Source organism: Epargyreus clarus, unplaced genomic scaffold, assembly GCF_041222505.1.
Source record: "Epargyreus clarus isolate Ecla_fem2 unplaced genomic scaffold, WU_Ecla_fem_2.2 ptg000007l, whole genome shotgun sequence".
In the NCBI taxonomy this organism is placed as follows: domain Eukaryota; kingdom Metazoa; phylum Arthropoda; class Insecta; order Lepidoptera; family Hesperiidae; genus Epargyreus; species Epargyreus clarus.
This window is the reverse complement of record NW_027332215.1, coordinates 3,591,876-3,616,484: the sequence shown is the minus strand read 5'-3', so window position 1 is coordinate 3,616,484 and position 24,609 is coordinate 3,591,876. Positions and strand designations below refer to the sequence as shown.

The window sequence follows — 24,609 nt, the reverse complement described above, 5'->3', positions numbered from 1 at the left end:
GCGTTGTGTAAAGACTAGACCGCGACGCATTGGATATAGAAACTGACTGAAAACGCTAGGTCTTCCGAAGCAAAGTACATAAATGCACTGATCGATTTGAGACCTAGGACATGCGCAGTGCAGCTCACCCGGACAACGATACAACACCTGTTTCGCAGCGACGCCTATGCATTTGTGAACTAAATATCGCTTTGTTAAAGCTTTTTAAATTTGAAAATAATACTCAATTAGTTATAAGGTCGTGTAATGTGTCTCGGATTACTCTCGTCGTAGATACACCTATTAATAATAACGACATCTATGTTACGTCTATTTTCAGTAGCTATGTACAAAATCGCCGCCCGTGGTCTCGAGCGAGACACCTCCCTCACCCCACAGCTCAGGGAGCAGGTCTGCGCAATAAAGAGGTTCGCAAACGAGCGCGAGAATTCAATTAATTGTATTTTTCTATTATTGTCAATATTTCATGTTCCTTGAATAGAAGTTAAAAATATTCCATAATTTTATGCATGACCGTCGCGCTGAAGGTAAGAGTGATTAATATATTAAAAAATAAAGTATTTTAATATAAATCAATAGTACATTTCAATTTCTTTTAAAAGACCCATTCATTTTATTAAACTATTTTCGGTTTTGTTAAAAATATTGTTAGTTAATTCATAGACTAAATGCATTGCTGTATACTTATTCATAAAAAATCTACAAGGCTCTCTATGCAAAACAAGGGCAACCACGTGGACCTGGAAGACACCTGGACCACGCCCAGCAAATATAACTATTATAATCGTCATACATTTCCGGCCTTACAAAATGGCCTTTCCGGCATTTCAAAATGGCCGCCCGTGGACCGTGACACGAGACACCTCCCCCGCCTCGCACCCGAGGAGGAGGTCAGCGAAACAAAGCGGCGCAAAACGACCGCGAGCCTTCGATTAGTTGTATATTTAGCATTTTCTATAAAACACTGCATTCTCGTTTATTTATTATTATTTGAATATAACCATAAATAGGTAATATATAGTGTGAATAACATTTCAAAAATATTTTTTACATTCTTGAACCATCTAATAAAAATTTAATTGTGTTACAGCATGGATGTTAAATAGCAACAAAACCTTACATTGTAATTAATTATTCATATTTATGATTTTGATTGATTGGGATAGTACATAATGTTTTACTTCTTAATGGGGATTGTGTCAACAATCATCTGTTATTACCGTATCTATACGAGTATACGCACCTCTGTCGCCTTCCAACGCTCATGAGTGAAGGGAGTTCTTTAATACGTAATTAACCACCCCGCCGATAAAATGTAAGCCTTAATAAATTCACAACAAATACAAGAAAAAATATCAGGACTATCATCTTGCAAAGAATTATAATAATGAGTGAGAGCATTTTGAGCCAAAATTCATTGACGAATAGACACTGTAAACCTAATTAACATTCGCGCGTTATAACAAGGAGATCCGGCGTAACGCGATACGCTTTGAGCGTATGAATGTTAGGTATTATATGATTGAGTTCTAGACAGATGCAATGATCGATGGGATACCTGGGGCCTGGGGTATGCGCACGGGAGCTCGCCCGGGCCTACGAACTGTGTAACTGCCACACCGCCCCGCTAACCCGTGATTATAAATTGGCCATTCTTTCTCACATTCTTTTACACATTTTTTTCGTCACAAACTGATTTTGTGGAAACTTTCACGTACTTAAGGTGAATTATGTAAGAGAATGCATGATGCGCGGGGACGGATTCGCAACGGGGGCATATCAACAATAGATTTTTCTAAGGTAAATATATAATATAAATAAAAATAACCACATATAAAATTTCATGTTATACAAGAAAAATAAGAAGTACGAATTACCTTAATGGAGTTAACGACGACGATGGCAGCGACGAAAAGAATGTAGTGTAGAAAAAAATGAAGTAGACGGCCACCGAATAAACAAACAGTTTGAAATAAAAATAAAGGATATATAGCAGATAAATCATTTTGAAAAAGTTTTAACTTTCGGCTACAAAATGAAAACAAAGAAACACGAAATACTAGAGGCCAAGTACAAGCAAACGGGTTCGTTACGGGACAGAGCTGCGACACGACTTAGGCTTGCTCAGTTAGCACCGAAACTACCCTGAAAATTCCCAGGGACCTAACCAGAAGTACTAATCAATAAACAATAAAGGACATGCGCAATGCAGCCACCCCCCGCCACCCACTCTGGGGGTGCAACGGGCCCTCACGCCAGGCGTTCTACTAAAATTGATAGAGCTGAGATTGTGCATTATAACATTTTTTTACTCTATACGATCTGTTTACGAAAGTAAAAAGCTACTAAATAAAAAAAAACATTCATACTATAATAATTTTACTACAAATGTTCACAGGAGCTCTCCCGGGCTTACGAAGTGTGTACTGTGCAACTGCCACATCGCCCTGGCGCCATTGATTGTCAAATGGCTGAACTTTGTGAAATTCTTGATTATAATATATTTTTATTACACATTACATATTTTCACGAATTTATTTTTTGCCGTAGGTGTAAATTAGTGTATACGCCACTCGAGCGAATTATGGGATAAGATGATTGGTGGCTCTTTAACTCTGTCACCAATTACGAGATAAGAGTAATAAATTCTGTTTGAAATCGACTAGGCTTATATATATATATATATATATATATATATATATATATATATATATATATATATATATAATTTTTCGACCTCCACAACGGAACATGCTTTGTACTTGTAAGCGTAAAGTAGGTACTACTCTGACTATTTGTACCTAAGTATGTATAGATTATAATTGTACGCATCAATAGGCAAGGCGTATTCATTTACAGTCTACATTTTCCGATTCCGGGGGCGTACGCGTGAGGATGCGTGGGGCGTACGGGTGAGGATGCGCGGGGGCGCACGGGTGGGGATGCGCGGGGGCGCACGGGTGAAAATGCCGGGGAGCGCACAGGTGAGGATGCGTGGGGCGTACTGTTGGGGATGCGCGGGGGGGACCCTTGAGGATGCGCGAGGACACAATCGATCTTTTTTGAGGCATGCGTCATGACCGTCAGAAACAATAAGCTCAAAAATTCTACTATGTACACAAATAATTAAAAATGGTTGGCAATTATTTCTTTATAAATGCAATTTGGTGACAATATAGGTAAGAATGTAATTATTTCTATACATTCAACACAAAAAGTTGTATTTATTTATATTTAATATTTGTCCTGGACCACGTCTAACAAATTCAATTATTTAAATCATCATACATTATTTGAAGTGATGTACAAAATGGCCACCCGTGGACCATGACGCGAGGTGCCACCCCACCCCACACCTCGGAAACCAGGTCAGCGAAATAAAGGTACTCGCAAACGAGCGCGAGTATTTGAATTAGTTGCATAATTCGCATGTTATTATTTTATACTTATTTTAAATACATAAAAATATGCAACACAGCCACCCCGAATAGGCAACGGAAGGGACGCCGGGCCCTCTAATAAAACCGATATTATTGAGTGTTATAACTTTCAATATATTATTTTTATAATGTACATGTTTCATAAGAAAAAAAGCGACGAATTAAAATGCCTTCACAATATAGTTAGAGACTGGAATTATGTAAAAAATAAGAATTACTTAACTCGGGTTGATGGTAAATGTCATGGGCGGCAGTACCCATTTACCATGAGGTGAATACGTGTTCATTTGCTACTTCTATATTATAAATATTTGTATAAAATATATATAAATAAAATCATATTAAATATTTTAAGGTTCTTCGAATTATCCATTGGTTTTTGTTAAATCTGCCTTCAGTTTTATTACAAATATTAATAGTAGTATGAATTTATGAAATATCTCCCACGCTGTTAATCTAGAGCAAGCGCACGGCACCTGGACCACGCCCAGTAAATGCAACTATTGATAGGTACATTTCCGGAAGCGATGGACAAAATAATGGTCGCACATGGATCGTGACGCGAGACGCCTCCCCCGCCCCGCACCTCAAGGATCTTTCAATAATTCGCGAGCTTTCAATAATTAAGTAATTCGCATTTTCTACAAAACACTTAATTCACATTACATCAATAATTATATTATTTATTTTAGCAATTCCAATATATTAAAAAAAACTACAACTGTGGCACTTCATATTTTTCTTAGCTGCATAAAAAAAATTTCTAACTATTCGTATGTACTATTTTTATGTTTTACATTTGCAGTCAAAGTTATCGCATGGTTCCTAATCCTAAAGGGTACTTCTGTATTATATGCTTAAGACAATTCGCGGGCATGCAGGGGGGAGGATGCGCAAGGGGGTGCGTATCATAAATGGACCCAATCGGTCTGTTTGAGACATGCGCGTTGCTCGTATATTGCAAGTACAAATGTATTACGAACAATTGCTCACAAATCATATTTACACAATAATAAGGATTGGCAGTTATATAACACTGAATGCAATTTCATACGAACATGAAATTATAACTCTTTTTACAAAAACGAAACAATAAAGTCGGTTAGAACGAAAGTAGAACATTATAAAATATATATATTTTTTTATAAAAATTAAATAAATCCATATAAAAATATCACGTAATAGCAAAGAAACAATAATGCAATTGCCTTTATGAAGTTACTGGCGACGGAAATAGCGACGTAAGAGCATGTATACTACAATGAAGCAGATGACCATCGAATAAACACCAAACAGTTTGAAATAAAAATAAAGGATGTATAGCAGATTAATCATTTTGAAAAAGTTTTAACTTTCAGCTACAAAATGAAAACAAAGAATCACGAAATACCAAGTACAAACAAACGGTTTCGTTACGCGACAGAGCTGCGACACGACTTAGGCATGCTCAGTTAGCACTGAAAATAGGTACCCTAGAAATTCCCAGGGACCTAACCAGAAGTACTAATCAATAAACAATAAAGGACATGCGTAATGCAGCCACCCACCACCCACCCTGGGGGTGCAACGGGAGGGACGCCGGGCGCTCTAATAAAACTGATATGATTGAACGTTAGATATATCATTTTTTTATTTTTTTACGTGTTATTGACAATAAAAAAAATCGATCATAGTGGAATTGGAAACATGGTTAAAGTAAAAAACAAGACCAGATATTTGTTGGTAATTGTTATCCTTATCAATAAGTAGTACCTACTAATTAATAATACAATAATAATAATAGTACTAGCAAAAAAATGTAAAAAAAATTACAGGTATTTTACTACAGATGCTCGCTGGAGCTCGTCCGGGTCTCCGAAGTGTGCAACTGCCAAATCGCTCTCGGGCCCGTAATTACCAAATTTTCACGATTTTTCTCTTTATCTCCCAATTAGGAGATAGGAGTAATAAATTCTGTTTAACTATTCGTATGTCTGTTTGGAGTTTACACTCTCTTTGACTCTTACAATTATTAGTACACATCAATATGCACGGCGAATTCTTTACATTTACAAGAATGTAGAAATATAGAATAGAATATAGAAATAGTTTCAGAAGATTCGTCAAAACAGTGCGGGGGGTGCACGGGGGTGGATGCACGAGGGGGTGGCGTAATAAAATTAGATACGCTCGATCTGTTCTGAGACATGCGCGATGCCTGTATTCTAAGTACAATGCGTCACAAAGAATTCGTTCAGAAATCATATTTACACCAATAAATAAAAATAACTTGACATAAATATTATTAGGCCATAAAATCAATCAATCAATAAATAATATTATAAAAAGAAATAAAACAACGTTGGTATTGTTGATCGAAGAAAACACCACACAAAATATAAACGAGAATAACAACAATTGCGCAACTTACCTACCTTTCTGAAGTTAATGACGACGTAAGAACTTGTATAGTGCAATGAAGAGGACGGCCAGAAAAAAAACGCCATACATTTTGAAATAAAAGCGAAGGATATTAAAAAGATTAATCATTTTAAAATCAGTTTTAACTTGCTACCAAATGAACACAATCAAACACGTATTACTAGAGTCCGGTTACAAGAAAAACGTTCCTTTAGGCAACAAAGCTGAGACACAACTCAGACGCACTCATACAACAACGAAACTAATGTTGAAATTCCCAGGCACCTACCCAGAAGCACTAATCAATAAACAATAAAGGACATGCGCAATGCCACCCGCCACCCACTCCGGGGGTGCAACGCGAGGGGCGCTCTTTAACCTGATATGAATGTGCGTTATAACATTTTTTTTTAATATTTGGCGATCGATAACAAAATCGTTCAAAATGCAATCAGAAAAAGGGATTAAGTAAAAATCAAGAACTAAAACAAAAAAATATTTAAAGAAACAAACATGTTATCAGTATTCTTTTTTATGATATAGGAGTAGCAGGCGGGCATGCAGTCCATCTGGTAGTAAGTGGCTACTGCCGCCCATGGACATCTATAATCAACCTCAGATAGGATTGGATATTCCTACCCGAGGCCGCCTACCTGATTCGCCGGTAGACCTGAGGACTAAACTGGAACGCCTCGGAAAAGTATGTCTCCCTTACCAAACCCTTCAAACCAGAACACAAGAGCGCTTAACACTACTTCTTCCAATTAAATTCCATGTCGACAATTTCAGGTGTTGAATGGGAATTATACAGGAAAATTCATTTTCATTTGAGTTAATTTTTACCCGCATATAAAAAGATGATGGAAATAAGATTATTGATAAGCCATCTAATTGGTAAATCAATTAGGATTATGTTTCATACGGAAAAAAGTGACCGATTCAAAATCCTTTATAATATAATTTGGTTGATAATATAGACGGTCACGGACGGCAGTAGCCATTTACCATTAGGTGGATGCATGTGCATTTGCTACTTCTATATTATAAATAAATGTATAAAATATATTTCTGTCATATATGTAAGCAAGGTCGTTTGTCCACCGCCACCGTCACCGAGAACGAGATTATTTCGGGCTGATTTTAATATGACGTGACGGCGATAGTTTGTCCACCGCGATCGATATCGCCGGTTTAGTTTGTTCCAGCTGTCACGCGTGCGACGGCAGTGTGGACAAGTACAAATGTGTTTTACATTGCCGGCACATCAGCCCGTTAAGGCCCGGGCGCCGATCTAGCGATCACTTCGATTTAATCGAAATATCGGCGGCGTAAGGTGGGCGTGCGATGGACACGCGGCTATAGTAAATGTATGTACCGCTACTTCGGCGCCGTCATCGCGTTCTCGGTGACGGCTCGATGACGGCGGCGGTGGAAAAATGGCCTAAGAGTTATAAAAATTTAATAAATATGATCCTAATATTTTTTTTAATGTTCTTCGAATTACCCATTGGTTTTTGTTAAATCTGTCTTCGATTTTGTTACAAATATTGATAGTAGTATGAATTTATGAAATATTTCCCACGCTGTCAATCTAGAGCAAGCGCAAAGCACCTGGACCACTAATAAATGCAACTATTGATAGGTAAATTTCACACAAAATGGCCACCCACGGATCGTGACGCGAGTCGCCTCCCCCGCCCCGCACCTCAAGCATCAGATCAGCGAAATGCGCACATAAACCATACCATGCATAAACCATCGCAAAAGCTTTCAATTAGCTATATATTTCGCATTTTCTACAAAACACTAAATTCACATTACATAAATAATTATATTATTGGTTTCAGCAATTCCAATATATTTTGTTAAATATGCTTAAAAAAATATTTTTTGTTACAACTGTGACACCTCATACTTTGAAATAATTATAGTTTTCTTTGGTGCGTTAAAAATGCTACCTATTCGTATGTTCGTATAGAGTAATATTTTGCGCATGATATCGCAAGGCACAAGTATGTTTTACATTTGCAGTTAACATTTTCGCATTTGCGGGGATGCACGGGGGAGGATGTACAAGAGGAGGAGGAGGTTTCAAGCCCAATGCGTCACGAACAATTGGCTCAAAATCATTTTACACAAACAATAAAAAAGGATTGGCAGTTATATTATACTAAATGCTATTTAATACGAACCAAATGAGATTATACCTCTTCCTACATATACAAAAGAAAAAAGTTGTGTTTAAAATAATTTGTTTGTCGGTTCGAATGACAATATAACATTTGAAATGTGTTATATAATATGTTATTTTTTTTTAAGAAATCAAATATAACCCTATATAAAATATCACGTAATAGGAGAAAAACAATCACGCAATTATCTGTAGGAAGTTATGGACAACGGGAATAGCGATGATAAAACATGTATAGTACAATGAAGAAGATAGCCGCCGGAGAAACACCTAGGGAACTGACAAAGAGTACTAATCAATAAACAATAAAGACATGCGCAACACAGCCACCCGCCACCCACCCCGAAGCGGTAACGGAAGGGGCGGAAAACTCTAATAAAACTGATATGATTGAGCGTTATGACTTAGAATATATTTTTAATAATATACATGATTCACCGTCCAAAAAGTGGCCAATTGAAAAACCGAATATAATATAATTAGAGACTGGGATTTTGTAAAAATTACTATTTGTTTGTTCTCTTTCTAGATAATGGTTATTTTACTAATAGTTGCAGAAATAGTACTTAGACTGTAGAAAAAGTAAAAAAAATCTAATAACTCAGATGTTATCTCATTCGGTTAAAGGTTGTCTGTCAAACAAACAGCGACGCGCCGTAAAAACGAACCGAGGCGGTTACGTCAACTTAGGCGTTTGTGGACAAGGACTTACAGAAAAGTTTCTAATTTTCATTTCGATATTATAATATTGAAAATCATATGTTGCTATAATTTCATATTGTAGCAATAATGTAAGCCATGTCGTTTTAATATGACGAAATATATCGTCACGTTCGGCTCGCTGTAAGTTTGAACAACCTTAAAAGGTGTAGGTATTCGTCTATTCGGGAGCGAGCAAGCGTAGCGGCCATTTTGTTATACATGCGATACATATTTTAAATGACGATTCATCTTTAGAGAGCGGTATATAATTCAAAACAGCTATGTATATACCTTTCACGCATTTGCGACCCATACATTGATTTAAATTTGAGAGGTATATTGGTATTTTTTGTTTTTTCAGAAACACCACAAGCGTTAAGCGTTACTGTGTACTGATTTGATTGTTCTCTTCAGACTGCTTCATTATGGTGTGATAAGGTGAAACACTTAGAGAACAAATTGCAAATTAGTTCTCAGGCGACGGCAAGGCATTTCTGGACCATCTGAAGTAAGATTTTAATCTTATCTGGGATTAATTACAAATGGGTGGCAGTGACCGCCAGATGGATTGTTTGTGTAATAAGCCCATATTGTAAAATGTCATACGCAGTCATCGCAAAGTCAATAAGTTTTTATCCGTATTAAAAATAATCAACAATTCAAGTATAAATGTAGGTGTTACCTGTTGATCAGTTCCTCAGCATCAGCCGAAGATATCATTTTTCACAATAACAAAAAAAAATTAATATTTGTACCCATAATACCAGTTCAGTTAGAAGAAGTGTCAATATATCACTAAAGTTAACCACCGCGACGGTAAAACATATATCTTTCAATTACTCTTACAACAAATGCAGCAATAGACACCACGAGAAGTATTTTGCACAAAATTGGAATTATAAAGGTCAACATTTTAAAGTTAAATTTAATTAGGATGTTACGTGTAGTATACGCGACTGGAGCGCTATAAACTCATGTAGTTACTGCAGATGCAAGGATCAATATATCTGGGGATACCTGGAACTTGCGCACTGCAGGTCTCCCGGGCAAACGGCGAAAAAAGGCTGTAAGACCACGCCCGTGAGCTCGAAGTTGCTGCTGTTTCTCACATGTTCAATAAATTGTACTATATACGTAATTAATTATTACTGATTTTTTTTTAGTATTTATCTAAGTTTTACACATTCTTGACGTCATACAAATTATCACGCTTGGATATATTTCTAAAAGCTACAGAAATTATTGTTAAACATAAGACAACAGATGAGGACCGTATACAGACACAGAATACTGGAACATCAGTAATCAGTATGCCTTTTTTTCTTTTTATATACATATATAGGTAAAAATAGCAAAAAAAACTATTTATGAATATAACGTCGTACGGTGCATATGCAATTCACGAAAATTCCGTTTGATTGATATAATATTAAGTAAGTGTGTAAGGAACACATGCACGTAGTTGTAGTTGTCTATAGATGACCAAAAAGTTTAATAACAGTTTGTATGTATGCATAATTTTAGATATTCTATTTTATTACCGTAAATTTATATTTACGGTCATAATTCAAATAATGCAAAATTATTCACATCCAAAACCCTTTTGATCTACGCTATCTAGAGACACCTACAGTATCCCCTGCCTGTCATAGGACACGGCTAAAAGGGGGTTTATGGGGTTGCGGGCGGCAAAAGTGGGAGCGCGAACCGCCCGGTCAGCCCCCGGGGAAGGGCGACCATATGTCAAAAACACCTGAAGGTGGTGAGTCCGACCGGGGTGGTGGTGGTGGGTCGTAACCGCGCGCTGTGTGTTTTTTGGAGACTGCTGAGTCCCCGTTGCGCGGAGGACGGCTACCGGGGGGGGGGTTTTTAGTGGGTGAAAATCCTACACAATCCGATTTTAAAGGTTCTCCCACATCAACATATAAAGGTGACGTATACATCAGTAACAGCTCGAGGGAGCATGGGGCGGATCTGCGAGGTTATGCTCGTATCAAATACAGACAAAATCAATATTGAGGCACGCGGTACGAGGTGATACTAGTACACAACAAATACGAAGCAAGATTTGCAAATTTTATTTAGGTATTATGAATCCTAAATCATAATGCGTTACATTAAAACCCGTTAACTATGGCCAAAAATAATAGTTTATGACAAATGTGACAAAAGTGTTATATTTCTATATATAACAGTAGAAGTAGAGGAAATCTAATTTCTAGGAATAATACTCGACAAAAATTGTAACTGGAGAGGGCACATTGAATATGTCTGTGATAAATTAAATAGGTTTGTGTTTGCAATAAAAAGAATACGGCTTATGGTATCGACGGAAGCAGCACTCAGTGCATACCATGGATATGTGTCTTCAGTTTTATTATACGGCCTGTTATTGTGGGGGAACTCGGTAGACATAATTAAAGCATTTCGCATTCAGAAAAAATGCGTAAGAGCCATTTGTGGTGCTTGGCATATGGATTCTTGTAGACCTTTATTTAAAAAGTATCGAATACTGCCCCTAGCATGCATGTACATTAGGGAGGTCTGTCTGTTTGTGAGGCAGCACCCACATTATTTTGAAATCCAATCTCAATATGTAAGAAGGAATGCTGACAAAAATAAATTTAGATTATTCATGCCAAAATCACGACTAGAAATATATAGAAAAAATGCTTACCTTATGGCTATAAAAATATATAACAAATTACCAGACAAATACAAAGATCTGACCTTAAACATTTTTAAGAGGAAAATTACCGAATGGCTTATGCAACACTGTTTTTATGACATAAATGAATATTTTCAATGTACAGAATAAAAATGACATGTAATAATTTAATACGACTTAACTTTTTTAATTTTATTTTTTATGTTTTCCTATTTTTTTTTCAATTTGACATGATTGCACACCATTGTAATGGTAGAATGTACGAACTTCTATTGCTGTAACTATCTTTGTGTACTACATTCTTGCAATAAGTAAATTTCATTTCATTTCATTTCAACAAATTAATTACCATTATTGTCATCGAATGCGGTTTGTTATGTAGATTATTTCATAATGGTATTTTTTTTATTGTTCTCCAGCCATTATGATATGGAAGCCAGTTTATTAGTGTTGCCGATGTGGGGGCATATGTTTTAATTTAGTAATATTTAGCAAACTAGAAGTCTTACAAATATTTAATAGTGTTATTTAAAAGCAAAAAGAAAATTTTGAAAACAACAAAAAGGAAAACTAGAGTAACGAATGCTAAGTGCTAATAACTCTATATACCCAATAAAACGTCTGCGATTGCAAAATACTCTGAATTGATTCCAATAATTTCAAAAATAAACACAATCAAAATTCCCTTTCGTTCGTTTTGTAATCGGAAGCTGCCTGTGGAACCATTGCTGACAACGTTTGTAACGATGTATTGTGAGGATTTTTTCAAATCATTAATTCATCTACCGGTACAGATTAGTCGAGAAAAGTAGCTCTAAACCATTTGAAATTTTACTCCAAGATAAAGAAGGCTCACGACAAATTAGGATTATTTGAAATATTTTTGAACATCTAAAGTTCCTAGGTACGTGAATCAGTACCAGGGTGCGAGGGTTCGCGGGGCGGGGCCGCGAGGGGATGGATGCTGTATCAAATATAGACTCAATCAATATCTATCTGAGACTGGTGCGATACCAGAATAATTCAACTGCAGTAGTACTAATTACGACAGAAAATAATAATACTTTAATCCATATTAATGCCGTACATAAAAGCCATATAATTGCATGCGTCATATAAAATGCCAGTTTAAGAAAGATGTGGCAAAACAGTGTTATGTATGTCTAATGACTATTTTTAGAAGAAATCGACTATCATTATTGTAATCCAATGCAAATAATTTCTAGATATATTACAAATTATTGATATACAATATAGACTGTATATTTATCAATTTATGAGAATATTTTCACTATCATAAAGGAAAAAACGTCGTAAGTAATGACAATTGGGTCAAGAGTATCCAAAAAGATTCGAATAATATTTTAGTATAAAGACTAGGAAATAAACAAGTCCACATGTTGACCACATTAATATAAAGAGAGAGTCACGAACTCTTCCTTACATTCTGTACACCAGAAAAGTCTGCATGTAAAAATACTCTGAATTTATTCAAATTATGGAAAATGATTTACAACTAAAATCCATTCGTGCATTTTCATAGATAGGACTATTACTGAATACATACCTACATGACGAAATTAAAAAGCACTCCAATTGGTGTACTCATAGAATTTTCCCAAAGCATTAACCCGTCTATCTATACAAATACTCTATACAGAGTAATCGAGAAAAACATTCAACCAATTCGAAAAACCAAATATACCAAACGGAGAAGGTTCTCGAAAAATAAAGATACTTTTGAGATAGAAACATCTAGAGTTCCTAGGTACATCAGCAACAGAGCGCGAGGGGGTGCGGGGCGGAGCCGAGAGGGGGTGCTGGTAACAAACATAGACGCAATCAATATCTGATATGAAACATGCGCGACACCAGAACAGCTTAAGTACAAAACGTCATAAGGAATTAGTTTGACTATTAAAATTAATATTATCATAATCTTTGGCCAAAAAATATAATGACAATTTATGACAGATGTCATAGAAAAATAGTAAATAGTATACATATAAAATTTTTCTACGTGTACGTTTATTCTGAAAAGAAATGGATTGTCATTAATTACATCAAATACAGTAAACGCTGCGAGCAAAATGCTCCTAGATAAAAAAGGTTCACGAGAAATTGCTTAAGTCACTACAAGTAGGTCCTCGTGAACCGGAAAACATTTAGAGTTCCTAGGTACCTATATCGACACCAGTACGCATGGGCGCAGAGGGTTCGCGAGGCTCGAATCAAACCCAGACGAAATCAATATGAATTTAGAGACATGCCCCATGCCAGTACAGCATAAGTACAAAGGGTCACAAAGAAGATTTACAATTTTTTTTCATACACATGAATAAAAAAGTGCAAGTTTGTTGCCGCGAGTGCTGACACCGCTTAACAAGGAGCAACCACTCGCAACATGTATAAAGGTATTTGACATTGTCAGAAGACTATTTATATGAAATTTTTAATCGGATAGTAAACGCAGATGAAACACGGATTCATCAGTATCCGAAATCAAAACCAGAGTCCATGTAATGAATAAAAAGGAAAAGGCGCTTTTCGAAAACTGATAAATGGAGCACCCACGCTTTTTTCACAATTACATTATTTACAGTTCCTTAATTGATTCCCAGATTGAAAATTATTTTATACTTTTTAGTTGATATTATCATAGAAGCGTGTTTTTTAGTTTTTTAAACTATATTTGTTTTATTCATTTTTAGTATTTGTTGTTATAGCGACAACCATCTATTACGGTTTAAGAGATAAGGCCGAACAGAACACACAGATACACACGAACAGACAGCGGAGGGTTTCGTTTTGCCCTTTGAGTAAGGAATCCTAAAAATCATTCTACAAGAGGGCCTTATAGATATGTATCAGAACATTTGATTTTATAGGGAAATATCATTAATATTTTCAAAACTAAAAATCACGCTATAACAGATATTGAAACTAAAAAGCAATAATTGTTTGCTATCTAGTATCTAGCGCTCGACAAACTAGCATCGAAAATCGTTAATCCTGCGGATGTTGATAAAGACAATGGTACAAAATTATTAAAATCGTGTATATTCATCGGTTTTGGATAATTATTCAAAATTTTGAAATAAAATGAACGTTCAAAGAGTAAAAATCAGGTTCAAAGATTCCGTTACGTAGTTATATACATACATACAACCCAAGCTAATAAAAGCGTGTTAAAAAAAGACGCGTATTAAAAACGATTACAAGAGAGTCCTTAAAAGAAACTGGATTCGCAGAAATCTTCAACCTACCCTAAACTCCAGACCTGGCTTCAAGAGTGTATTTATTTTTTTGTGTATTCGACAAGTAGTTACATGGCCTAGGATTATTCCGCCGACAAAGAGATGAAGGCAGCCATTAAAACTTTTAAGAGCAAATTTATGAAAATTGTGAAAAAAATTATCACACTCGAGGATAATAATAAAAAAAATATATATATCGTAAAGAGCAGTATAATTAGATACGGTTGTTAATCGAATTTAAAATTTTGTTGCAAATAATGACGAATCGAGTATATGTATGTATTCAGAAGGGTTTTAATAATATTTTATTATAATACGATTATTATAATTCGAATACTATAGAAGCACGTTATTAATACCAAAAAATTTGGATAGATTGGGTAAGTAATAAGGGGCGTAAGAGTTCCCAGGTGAACAGCACCAATAGCACGTAGGCGCGCGGGGGGAACCGCGAGGGGTTAGTATCAAATATAGACAAAATCGATGTCTGTTTTAAGACATGCGCGATGCCAGTACAGAGTAATTACTTTAAATTTATTTATAAATAGAAATAAAAAAATGACTCAGTAATTTGAAAGAAACTCATAGTCCCTAAGTATAGGAATTTTCCAGGATTACACAACCTTACAAATGGAAAGAAATATTAATAGGAATGCCCATATTTTAGAATTTTTCATTTTTTTATCATCAATAAATTGCTATGAGGCAACCATGGACGTAAAAAATTTATATCGTCCATTGTTTATGAAGTAGGAACATATCCTTAAAAACTTGAGGGAAACAGCAGAAACTGCAAAATTGTAAAAATGTTAAGAAAAACAAACTTCGCGTGACATTAATTTATAATTCGTATAAAACATGTCATACGAAAATAAAAAGATTAGAGCATCTATTGATGACACATTAATCGATAATTTAGTAACATCGATTGATTACCTACTTACTTCCATTAGCAGGTTATATGTGACATTTAGTAAAACGTGCAAAGACCAATTACTTATAGTATGAACTTTCCATGAGTGCTGTTTTAATCACACCTTATAAAAGAGGTTTTATAGAAAACAGTGACCGTAAAATATTAGGACTTACACTAGTTATTGATAATCAATCACTACAAAGTATTATCAAGTTGACATTACTGCCTACTAGAAATTGTTAAATCAGATCTTTAGTAGGCAAATGCTTGAGTAGATTGATTATCAAAAACGTAAGTGAGCAAAAGGTAGATATAATGTATAAAAAATATCTCTATTGTTCTCGCAAACCTCAAAAAGCAATTGTTTTTTTTTTTTTTGTACCTTATTATTACGTATTTTTGTTTACTATTTTTTTAACATGTCTTCAACTCTGAAATTCTTAAGATAAATATTGAAATACAGCGAAGCGTAGTCAAGTTTCGATAGTACTAAAATTCAAACAAAACCGGCGAGTTTTTCGAATTATTCGTGTAAATATCATATATTTTCGTTAAAAAATTTGGATAACAACAATGATAATCGTGCGCATAAATATAACTTGAAACGTACTAACCTTTGTTCAAATTAATAACCACGATAGTAGCGTCGAATAAAGAAGAATAAATTAATAAAAAAAATCATCATAAATGAAATGGTACAAATATTGCAATAAACATAAACTATGAACAAAAATAATAACATTATGAAACGAGAATTGGAAAACTACGTAAAAAGACACACGCGGCGGTAGAATTACAGTAGAATAACAGAACTGTATCAATACACCAAAAGGCGAGACACGTCTTCAGCGCAGTCAGTTCACACCAAAACTACATTTAAAAATCCCAGGGCCCTAACCAGAAGTACTAATCGATGGACAATACTGGGCATGCGCATTGCAGCTATCAATTATTTAACCCAGACGGAGATGCAATTAAAAGTAAATGCTTTATACGAGTACATCACAATATCCATAACGCTGTTAAATACAAAAGTGTATATTACGAATTATTTATTCGTAGTATGTAAAGATTGACCGCTTCCATAAGATTTTGTTGTAATAAAAATTCGAAGCGAGTCGAAATCGGACACGGAGGGTTTCGTATCTCCAAATTTTTATTTATTCGTTATTTTTACTATTAGTTCTCATGGCAGCCATAGAGGTAAATGCATTGTGAAAATTTTAACTATTTACCTATTACGATTCAATAGATACGAGCGAAAAGCGACGAAAAATTTGCGATTTCTTTGACGGCGACCTCCATATTATTTACATTTTTTTTTTTTATTTTTAGTATTTGCATATCGGCCACCGTTATACATACTCTGTAAAATTTCAAGTGTCTTTTACAGACATAGGGCGTCAAGAGATGGGGCACCTTAACAGGCGGACAGACGGCGGAGGCTTAGTAACAGGGTTCTATTTTATAGAAAATCTCGCGGCACTTCTATACGTGTAACTTACAACGTGATGTGAGAGTGTGAAAGAGATGTGAGAGTTTTTTAAACGTATTATATTTATATTATTTTATTATACAATAGCAATAAAAGGATTGCAAACATCTAGATCCACACAATTTTACACACATCAATATTTTATTCATGAGATCTTTCCATTTGAATATTCAGTTCCAGTTTTATAAATAATTAGCGAAGTGCGAACTGTACTCGCATCCGACGGTTCCGTACCATCAAATTCTCATTTTTTTACTTTTTCGTATTTGTTATCATAGCAGCCATATATGTAATTGCGCTATGAAAATGTTAAATGTCTATCTATGATATTCAATAGATAAAACGATGAAACGCCGAAAAATAGCTGTTTATTTTAAAACGAACCCTATTTGTTTTCAAATGTTTTTATTTGTATTTTAGTTTAGTATTATAAGGATGGCCCGTTATACATACTTACATACTATGTAAGAATTTCAAATGTTTATCTATTAGGATTCAAGAAATAAAGCCCTGTGCCAGACGGACAGGCAACTGATGCTTAAAACGTTTCGCTTCTTGGGATACGGAACCCTTAAAATATTATATTTAGACTTCTTTATGTTTGAATATAGAATTGGTGGTGTGCGATACTTTTATAGGTTACCTTATTTTATTGTATTATCATTTAGGGGATTCCAATTGCCTTATAACTTAAGATTTCATGGATAATGGCTACAAAAAATCTTTCGGGACAGTAGTGCCCCCCTCCAAGTCGAGAGTTATGGTTATACACGGACATGCGCAGTTGATCGGACAGACTAGACACTATGAAGCGGAGCGGCCATTTTGTCAGTATATTTGAATCGCGTTCTTTATAATATACAAGATTGACATAAGGCACACAAATGGCACTAAAAATATTTTAAGTAGTTAAAATGACCATCGGGGCGATGAAATATAATCTTGCTAAAACATTAATAAGATATAAAACAGCAGATCGCAAATTAATCAATACAAAATCGCAATTGATTTTCGTAATCATATTCATGTATAATAATGATTTAAATGGAATAATTACACACGACACAATAATTGCATTTGTTACATTTTCTTTATACCTCCATGTAGGTGCTTATATAAAATCGACATGTTAAGGAAATCCAACGAAAAATACTTGTTTGTGAATAAATAAAGTTTCGGATGCCGACATCCATAATTTTCCAATCGACCAATGAAAATAAAAATTCGTAGCACAATTGTCATACAACACTAATAAAGTGGCCTTAAAGTTATCTTTATTTTATACGCTTTACTTCAAATAAAGAGCCTTTAAATGGTGAGTGGTTACTACCGACCATAGACATCTAGAATACCCAACTCCATACATACGAAAGGTTTTAGCCGAAACCGAACAAAGATGCTTAGCCACCTCTGAGGACTAAAATGTTCAACTCATACTTAAGTTAGCCAGTATCCACGCTCTTCTACCGCAACGTATTAACTGCTTCATACTATATTTCTAACGTAAAACGGTTCTTACGAAGGTGGTACCGTCCGAGTCTGACAGAACTAGTTCCATCGCCGTTCACTTCCTATCACTTTTTCAGTAATATAACTAAGTTAATGCAAATAAAAAAATGCAAAATATCAACACCAAGTTATTATACATAATATTATATCATGATGTTAGCCGAAAGTAACTTACCATTGAAATTAACGACGACGGTGGGAAAGGCGCTCTAAAGCACGGTAAAGAGTCACAAGCATGAAGACCGACACCACAAGCAACACTACTTGACAATACAAATTGACCACGCACGGGGTCCACATTTTGAAATTGATTATAACATTAAATTTAACGTAAGAGTTCAAATAGGCGGTAGTGCGTATACAGAGGAAGGTACACGGTTCGCGTCAACAGGTACTCAGTACAAGTACATGTACACGAGGGATGTTGCTACGCGTCTTAGTCAAATCCGCCCACGCCAATACTACTTTTAAAATTTCCAGGGATGTCTAGGCACGAGTTAATCGATACAAGACATGCGCAGTGTAGCTATCCGCATTCCCTCTCCTGGGTTACGACATTTATTTAAAAATGAGGCGTAGTAATTAGAGAGATTTATTTATTGTTAAAATAAACATTATTATATACTTTTAATTATATACGATTAAAAAAGAAGAAAGAAAATAATTTGTTCGGCGAAAAATATACAATAAACACAAATAGAAAATTGCATACAAAAAATATTATTATTTTTTTCTGACCGAAAAGGTCCACTCAGCTTTAATGTTTCAGGTAAGCTTAGTCACCTGAAACTCTGGTATTCTGTGGAGCCTGTAAAACACTGTGTGCGCGCGAGTGATACGTGTGAATATGAATGAGACAGTCGAAGGCAAGGCAAGTGTATTATTGAATAGAATTTAAGTTATAGTAGGTAAGCTAATGTAAAATGTTGACATTTATAACTAAATTTATTTATATGTATGTATTTCTCTCAGTTTATTATATATTCTTATAGTCAAATAGGTCGTTTTTGTTCGAGAATTAAATATTCATAAAGTTTACGTTTAAAGGAATTAACTGTTTTCAAGTTTCTTATTGGTGGTGGTAGATTATTCCAGCACTTAGTGACCAAATATTTAAAACTGCCAAGAAATGAAGACCTATTTTTTGCAGCTGGGAGTCAGACAGGGCGATGTCGTATCGCCGAAGCTGTTCACCGCTACGTTGGAAGATCTGTTCAAGGTGATGAAGCAAAAGCTCCTGGTGTTAACATCAATGGTGATCACATCACACACCTTCGATTTGCCGATGATATAGTCATCTTGGCAGATCCGCTGATGGACCTCAGCAAAATACTAGGAGACCTCAACAGCCTCACAACGGGTGGGTCTTAAGATTAACAGAGACAAGACGAAAGTCATATCCAATGTCCATGGCGCACCCGTGCTGGTAGTTGTTGATGGCACTTCTCTCGAAGTAGTTGACGAGTACAATTACCTGGGTAAGTAACTTTGAGAGCTCCTCATTCGAAGAATCCAACTTGGCTGGGCAGCGTTTGGGAAATTACGGAGTATCTTCTCGTCCAAAATTCCTCAGTGCCTGAAGTCGAAACTATTCGAGCAATGTGTGTTGTCAGTGATGACCTATCGCGCCGAAACGTGGTCCTTTACTGTAGGCCTCGTTCGAAAGCTCAGAGTCGCTCAGCGTGCTATGGAGAGAGCTATTTCGCTACGAGACATGATTCGCAATGATGAAATCCGTAGACGAACTAAGCTTACCGACATAGCTCTCAAAATTAGCAGGCTGAAGTGGCAATGGGCCGACCACATCGCTCAGAGGACCGCTAATCGATGGGGAAGGAAGGTCCTCGAGTGACGACCACGCGTAGGCAAAAGGAGTTCAGGCCGCCCCCCGACCAGGTAGACCGACGACCTGAAGAAGACGGCGGGAAACCGCTGGATTCAAAGGGCACGGGACCGGTTGGAGTGGCGCCAATTAGGGGTGGCCTATGTCCAGCAGTAGACCTCAAAAAGCTGATGGATGGATGGAATAAAAATTTATGTCTAGAAATTTACTGTAAAAACTTTTTAACCTTGCTTCACGAACTTATCTGACTTATTGGATAAAATAAATAAATAATCCTTATATTACTTTCATTATTTTGGAAATCTTTAAAAATTTGCCAGAAAAGTCTTCTGGTAAATTTCACAACTATAATTCCTTATCATACAAATTAAGAAAGTTTGAAACTTGATTATTTATTAACCAAATAATATATTTTTTAACATTAGCCAGCAGAACCTGTTTTAAAGGACATATTGATAGCAGATAAATTTAATAATATTTTGTACAGTCTAGATTGGAAGTAAATTATGTGTTTTGAAACAATTATATGCAAGGTTCATTTTTAAAATATGGCAGTACTGTACCATATATTGGGTCTACATACTACTCGCCACAAAATATCATTTGATACTACGATTTGATTTAATAAATTGCGATTTAAACAAAGGTTGCTTAAGCCGGCGACAAATCACAGAGAGTTCTATCACCTTCAACTTGAATGGATAGACTGATAATATTTTTTTTATTTACAACTTGAAATATTTTTGTTTTGTTTTGATTTTGTTGTCTGGTGCGTTTGTCTATGTAAATCTTAGAAATAACTGAAATAATATCCTTGAGACTTTTTTAGCGAGGACTTTACAGCAAGGATAGATACAAACTCCTTCAATTCAATTCAATTCAAAACTGTTATAAATTTGAAGGGAAGGGAAAGGATTATTTTTTGTCTAAAATTACTCATATTTAGGAACACTTGTTCAATTTGAAAAATACTTCTTTAGTTATAGAGAAAGGTTGTAAAATATTGTAAAGTCAGTAATGATACATCCGAAATCCAGCTCACCTCTTTTTAGTATATGACAAATATACACAAGAAGTAATTTAAAATTATTTGTGAGGTATTTAACTGAAAAGAATGCGGAGAGTTGAAGTAGATATACTGTAAGAAAGTTGTAAATGCTCGAGGCACGGTGTCACTTTTAAGGCCTAAGCACACCCATAAGAAAATACATAACCTTTTGCGATTATTGCGATTACCTATGATTGAGTCCCGTAATCTGGGTAATCAGGGTATGAAATCTGTAGAGGTAATAAGCTATGTCATACAAGATGATGAACATCATTTACATATTATTGAAAATCATTCGTCTATTTGAGAACCTCTATTTTTCTGCTTGTCGCATGCGCAGTGCATTGGAACCCGGGCAGAGCTACGCCCTACTCTCTGCAGTGAACCCTACTACCCACGCCAACTAGGGATACGGAAAAAGTATAGATACTTTGATTTCGATACTTTTACTTAATACGATTTTTTATAATATAGGACTAGCAGGCGGGAATGCAGTCCAACTGATGGTAAGTAGCTACTGCCGCCCATGGACATCTGTATTCAACGCAAGATAGGATTAGATATTCCTACCTGAGGACGGCCATAGACGCGCCGCTACCCCTGAAGACCAAGCTGGGAAACCACGGAAAAGTATGTCTCCCTTAACACAGCCTTTAAACCAGAACACAACAGCACTTAATAATACTGTTAATAGGCAGAAATAGGTGTGGTGGTGATGCCGCCGGAGTCGAACCACGGGTTGTACCACCTTCAAAAGTACTTCAAGGTAATTTTTGACAGATATCATGTCTAATAAACCTATAATAATAAAAATGACATACTTAAAATCCGGGTATTTATAGCAACGCCATGTAGCTCAATAATTTCAAACCTTCTAAAACATCGGTCGTAATTTGACAGAAAAAAGGTCGTCAAACAGGACGATACTTTTTTTCGACACTACTCATGAGTAGAGTATCGATACTTTCGATAGTGTGTCCCTATCACCGCGCTTTGAATAAGCTTGAATCGATTCCTGTGATATCTACATTTATATACTAGCTATAAGTCTCGCGCTAGAACTAAGTACGCCAAGTAGATTGACAAAACGTCCCATATTAATCGAGACAATCCCATTGCAAGCTCCTAACAAAAACTTGTTACTTTCTTACTTACAAAAAATTATTACGTACTTACATATATCATTAGTTTTTCAGTTTACATAACTGTCACTTATACCATAGTAATAATGTTTTAAATTAATTTATCGGCTTATAATTCGACGATAACAAACTAAGCTTTTATCAACTTTATTGTCGTGTGTGAATAAACATGTAGATTCGTGATAGTTAAATACGCGCAACATACAATGCCGTGCAAGTGCCGTGATGTCTATGATCAACTCCAAGTAAAATTACAATTTTGTTAAATTTAAGTGTCTGTAATTATCGAATTAACAAACACTGTGAAGCAAGTATGTGCAAGGACGAAAGGTCGCTAGTAGTTGCCGTAGTTGAATAACCTGAAATAAAAATAAGGTAACTAAGAGTATACTATGTTACTTACGTGCTCGTCGTTCCAGCATGAATTAGAAGTATCCCGACGCGTTGTTCAAGATGCCGAGATTTTTGGGGTGATGGGTAGGATTGATTGATTGAGGTGCAGGAGAACGGTTGAATGGAATAAGGAAAGTAAAAAGGACAAGTTTGATGCCCTTGCAATTCTATGATGAGATCGCGATCAAATCAAGTTTGTGTTGGTTGTAAAAGAGTATAAAATAATGCAATCTAAAAATTACCCAAATAAGTAAAACATATAAAACATATTTTTTAATTGCATAAATAATACTGAGGATACTTTTAATTTTCGCCAACGTCCATACAAATTACATTCTACTTCATTGGATTCATTTAAGAAGGGGATTTAAAAAAATCAGAGTTCATTATCTTTATCGTATTAAATATACTTATACGCTGACACATCAAAAAATTTCAAGTGGAAAACACCTTATACTCTTCACGCTCTACGTCAAATACCCCTTTACAGTAATCCTACAAAATAATTTATTTAGATTTTTATCCAAAACCGTACGAAGAACTGCTATAAAACAAAAGAAATGCTACATTCCAAGACAAATTTTTGCCCTAGAACTGCCTAAATGTAAAAACTCGTGTGGTGAATTTATGCAAAAAGAAAAAAAATAATGTTCAGCATATTTAATTGTTCTGAAATCTAATTTCTACAAATATTTTACTGGTCACATATATCAGTGCGTTGTGTGTGTTCAAGGGGACTTGAGAATGGTTTAGATTCTCAGTTTAGTCCGTGGGAAAAGGTTTTTTTAATTCGGTTTAATTTTTGTCTCGGTTTAATTTCGGTTAATTTTTAAAAGGTTTTTTAAAATCGGAAACTATGCATTTGATCAAGTGATGATCTTTAGCAAAGTTGTTGTCCAAGAGCCCACGAGGGTTTGGGAGTTGGTAAGACCAATTTTCGACAGATGGCACCTCTGTCATTCCAATGCAGGTACAAATTTTCCGTTTTATGTATGTCATATTATTTCTTTAAAATGCGGGCGAAGCCGCGGGCACCACTAGTATCATATATCTTCAGGCATATTTTTCGCGAAGTTATACTACAATCAAAAATTATTTCTTACTAACGTAACGCCCGTTGTTAATAATTAAAATTAACCAATTGCCTATCAATGTTCAAAGGACAATGCCCATGAAAGTATGGACCGCCGTCCAGAGTTGCATCAAATTGAAACTTGTTGTGGACGATGTATAATTAACCAAATACTACCACCATTGATTATTTTTTAGATCAGCACCCGGGTTCTGAAGTTATTTACCGAAATGTTACATAACTTCAAAATCGAAAATATCCGACGATAGATTGAAGGTCGGTTTTAACTGATAGTAGGTACCTATAATGTAGTTCGATTAACATATTCCATTTTCTTTTAAAGGTAGTAGGTAAAAAAACCTAAAATAATCCTAAAAACCTAAAATAATGAATTCCGAGTATAAAATACCGCCATTTTAATTTTTAAGAACAACAATCAACATTTCGTCTTATTTTATCCTAAATGGAATCCCCTCTTCAAAGAAACTATTCTGATCGACAAACTATATAAAAAAAACAAAAAAATATTTTAA

At 35.3% G+C, this 24,609-nt stretch overlaps 1 protein-coding gene across 7 annotated transcripts in view; it reads right to left on the bottom strand.

The window, feature by feature from the left end:
* The window catches only part of Edem2 (ER degradation enhancer, mannosidase alpha-like 2), a 65,223-nt gene that overhangs the window by 13,891 nt on the left and 26,723 nt on the right, over nt 1–24,609 (bottom strand). Inside the window, exon 1 of one of the 7 annotated variants that reach the window (XM_073074395.1) lies at nt 1,244–1,281. The exons of the other annotated variants lie outside the window; for them this stretch is intronic. Coding sequence (XP_072930496.1) covers nt 1,244–1,266 — 23 coding nt within the window. The 5' untranslated portion in view covers nt 1,267–1,281. Of the gene's footprint in view, nt 1–1,243; nt 1,282–24,609 lie in introns of those variants that run through there. 7 annotated transcript variants of the gene reach the window in all.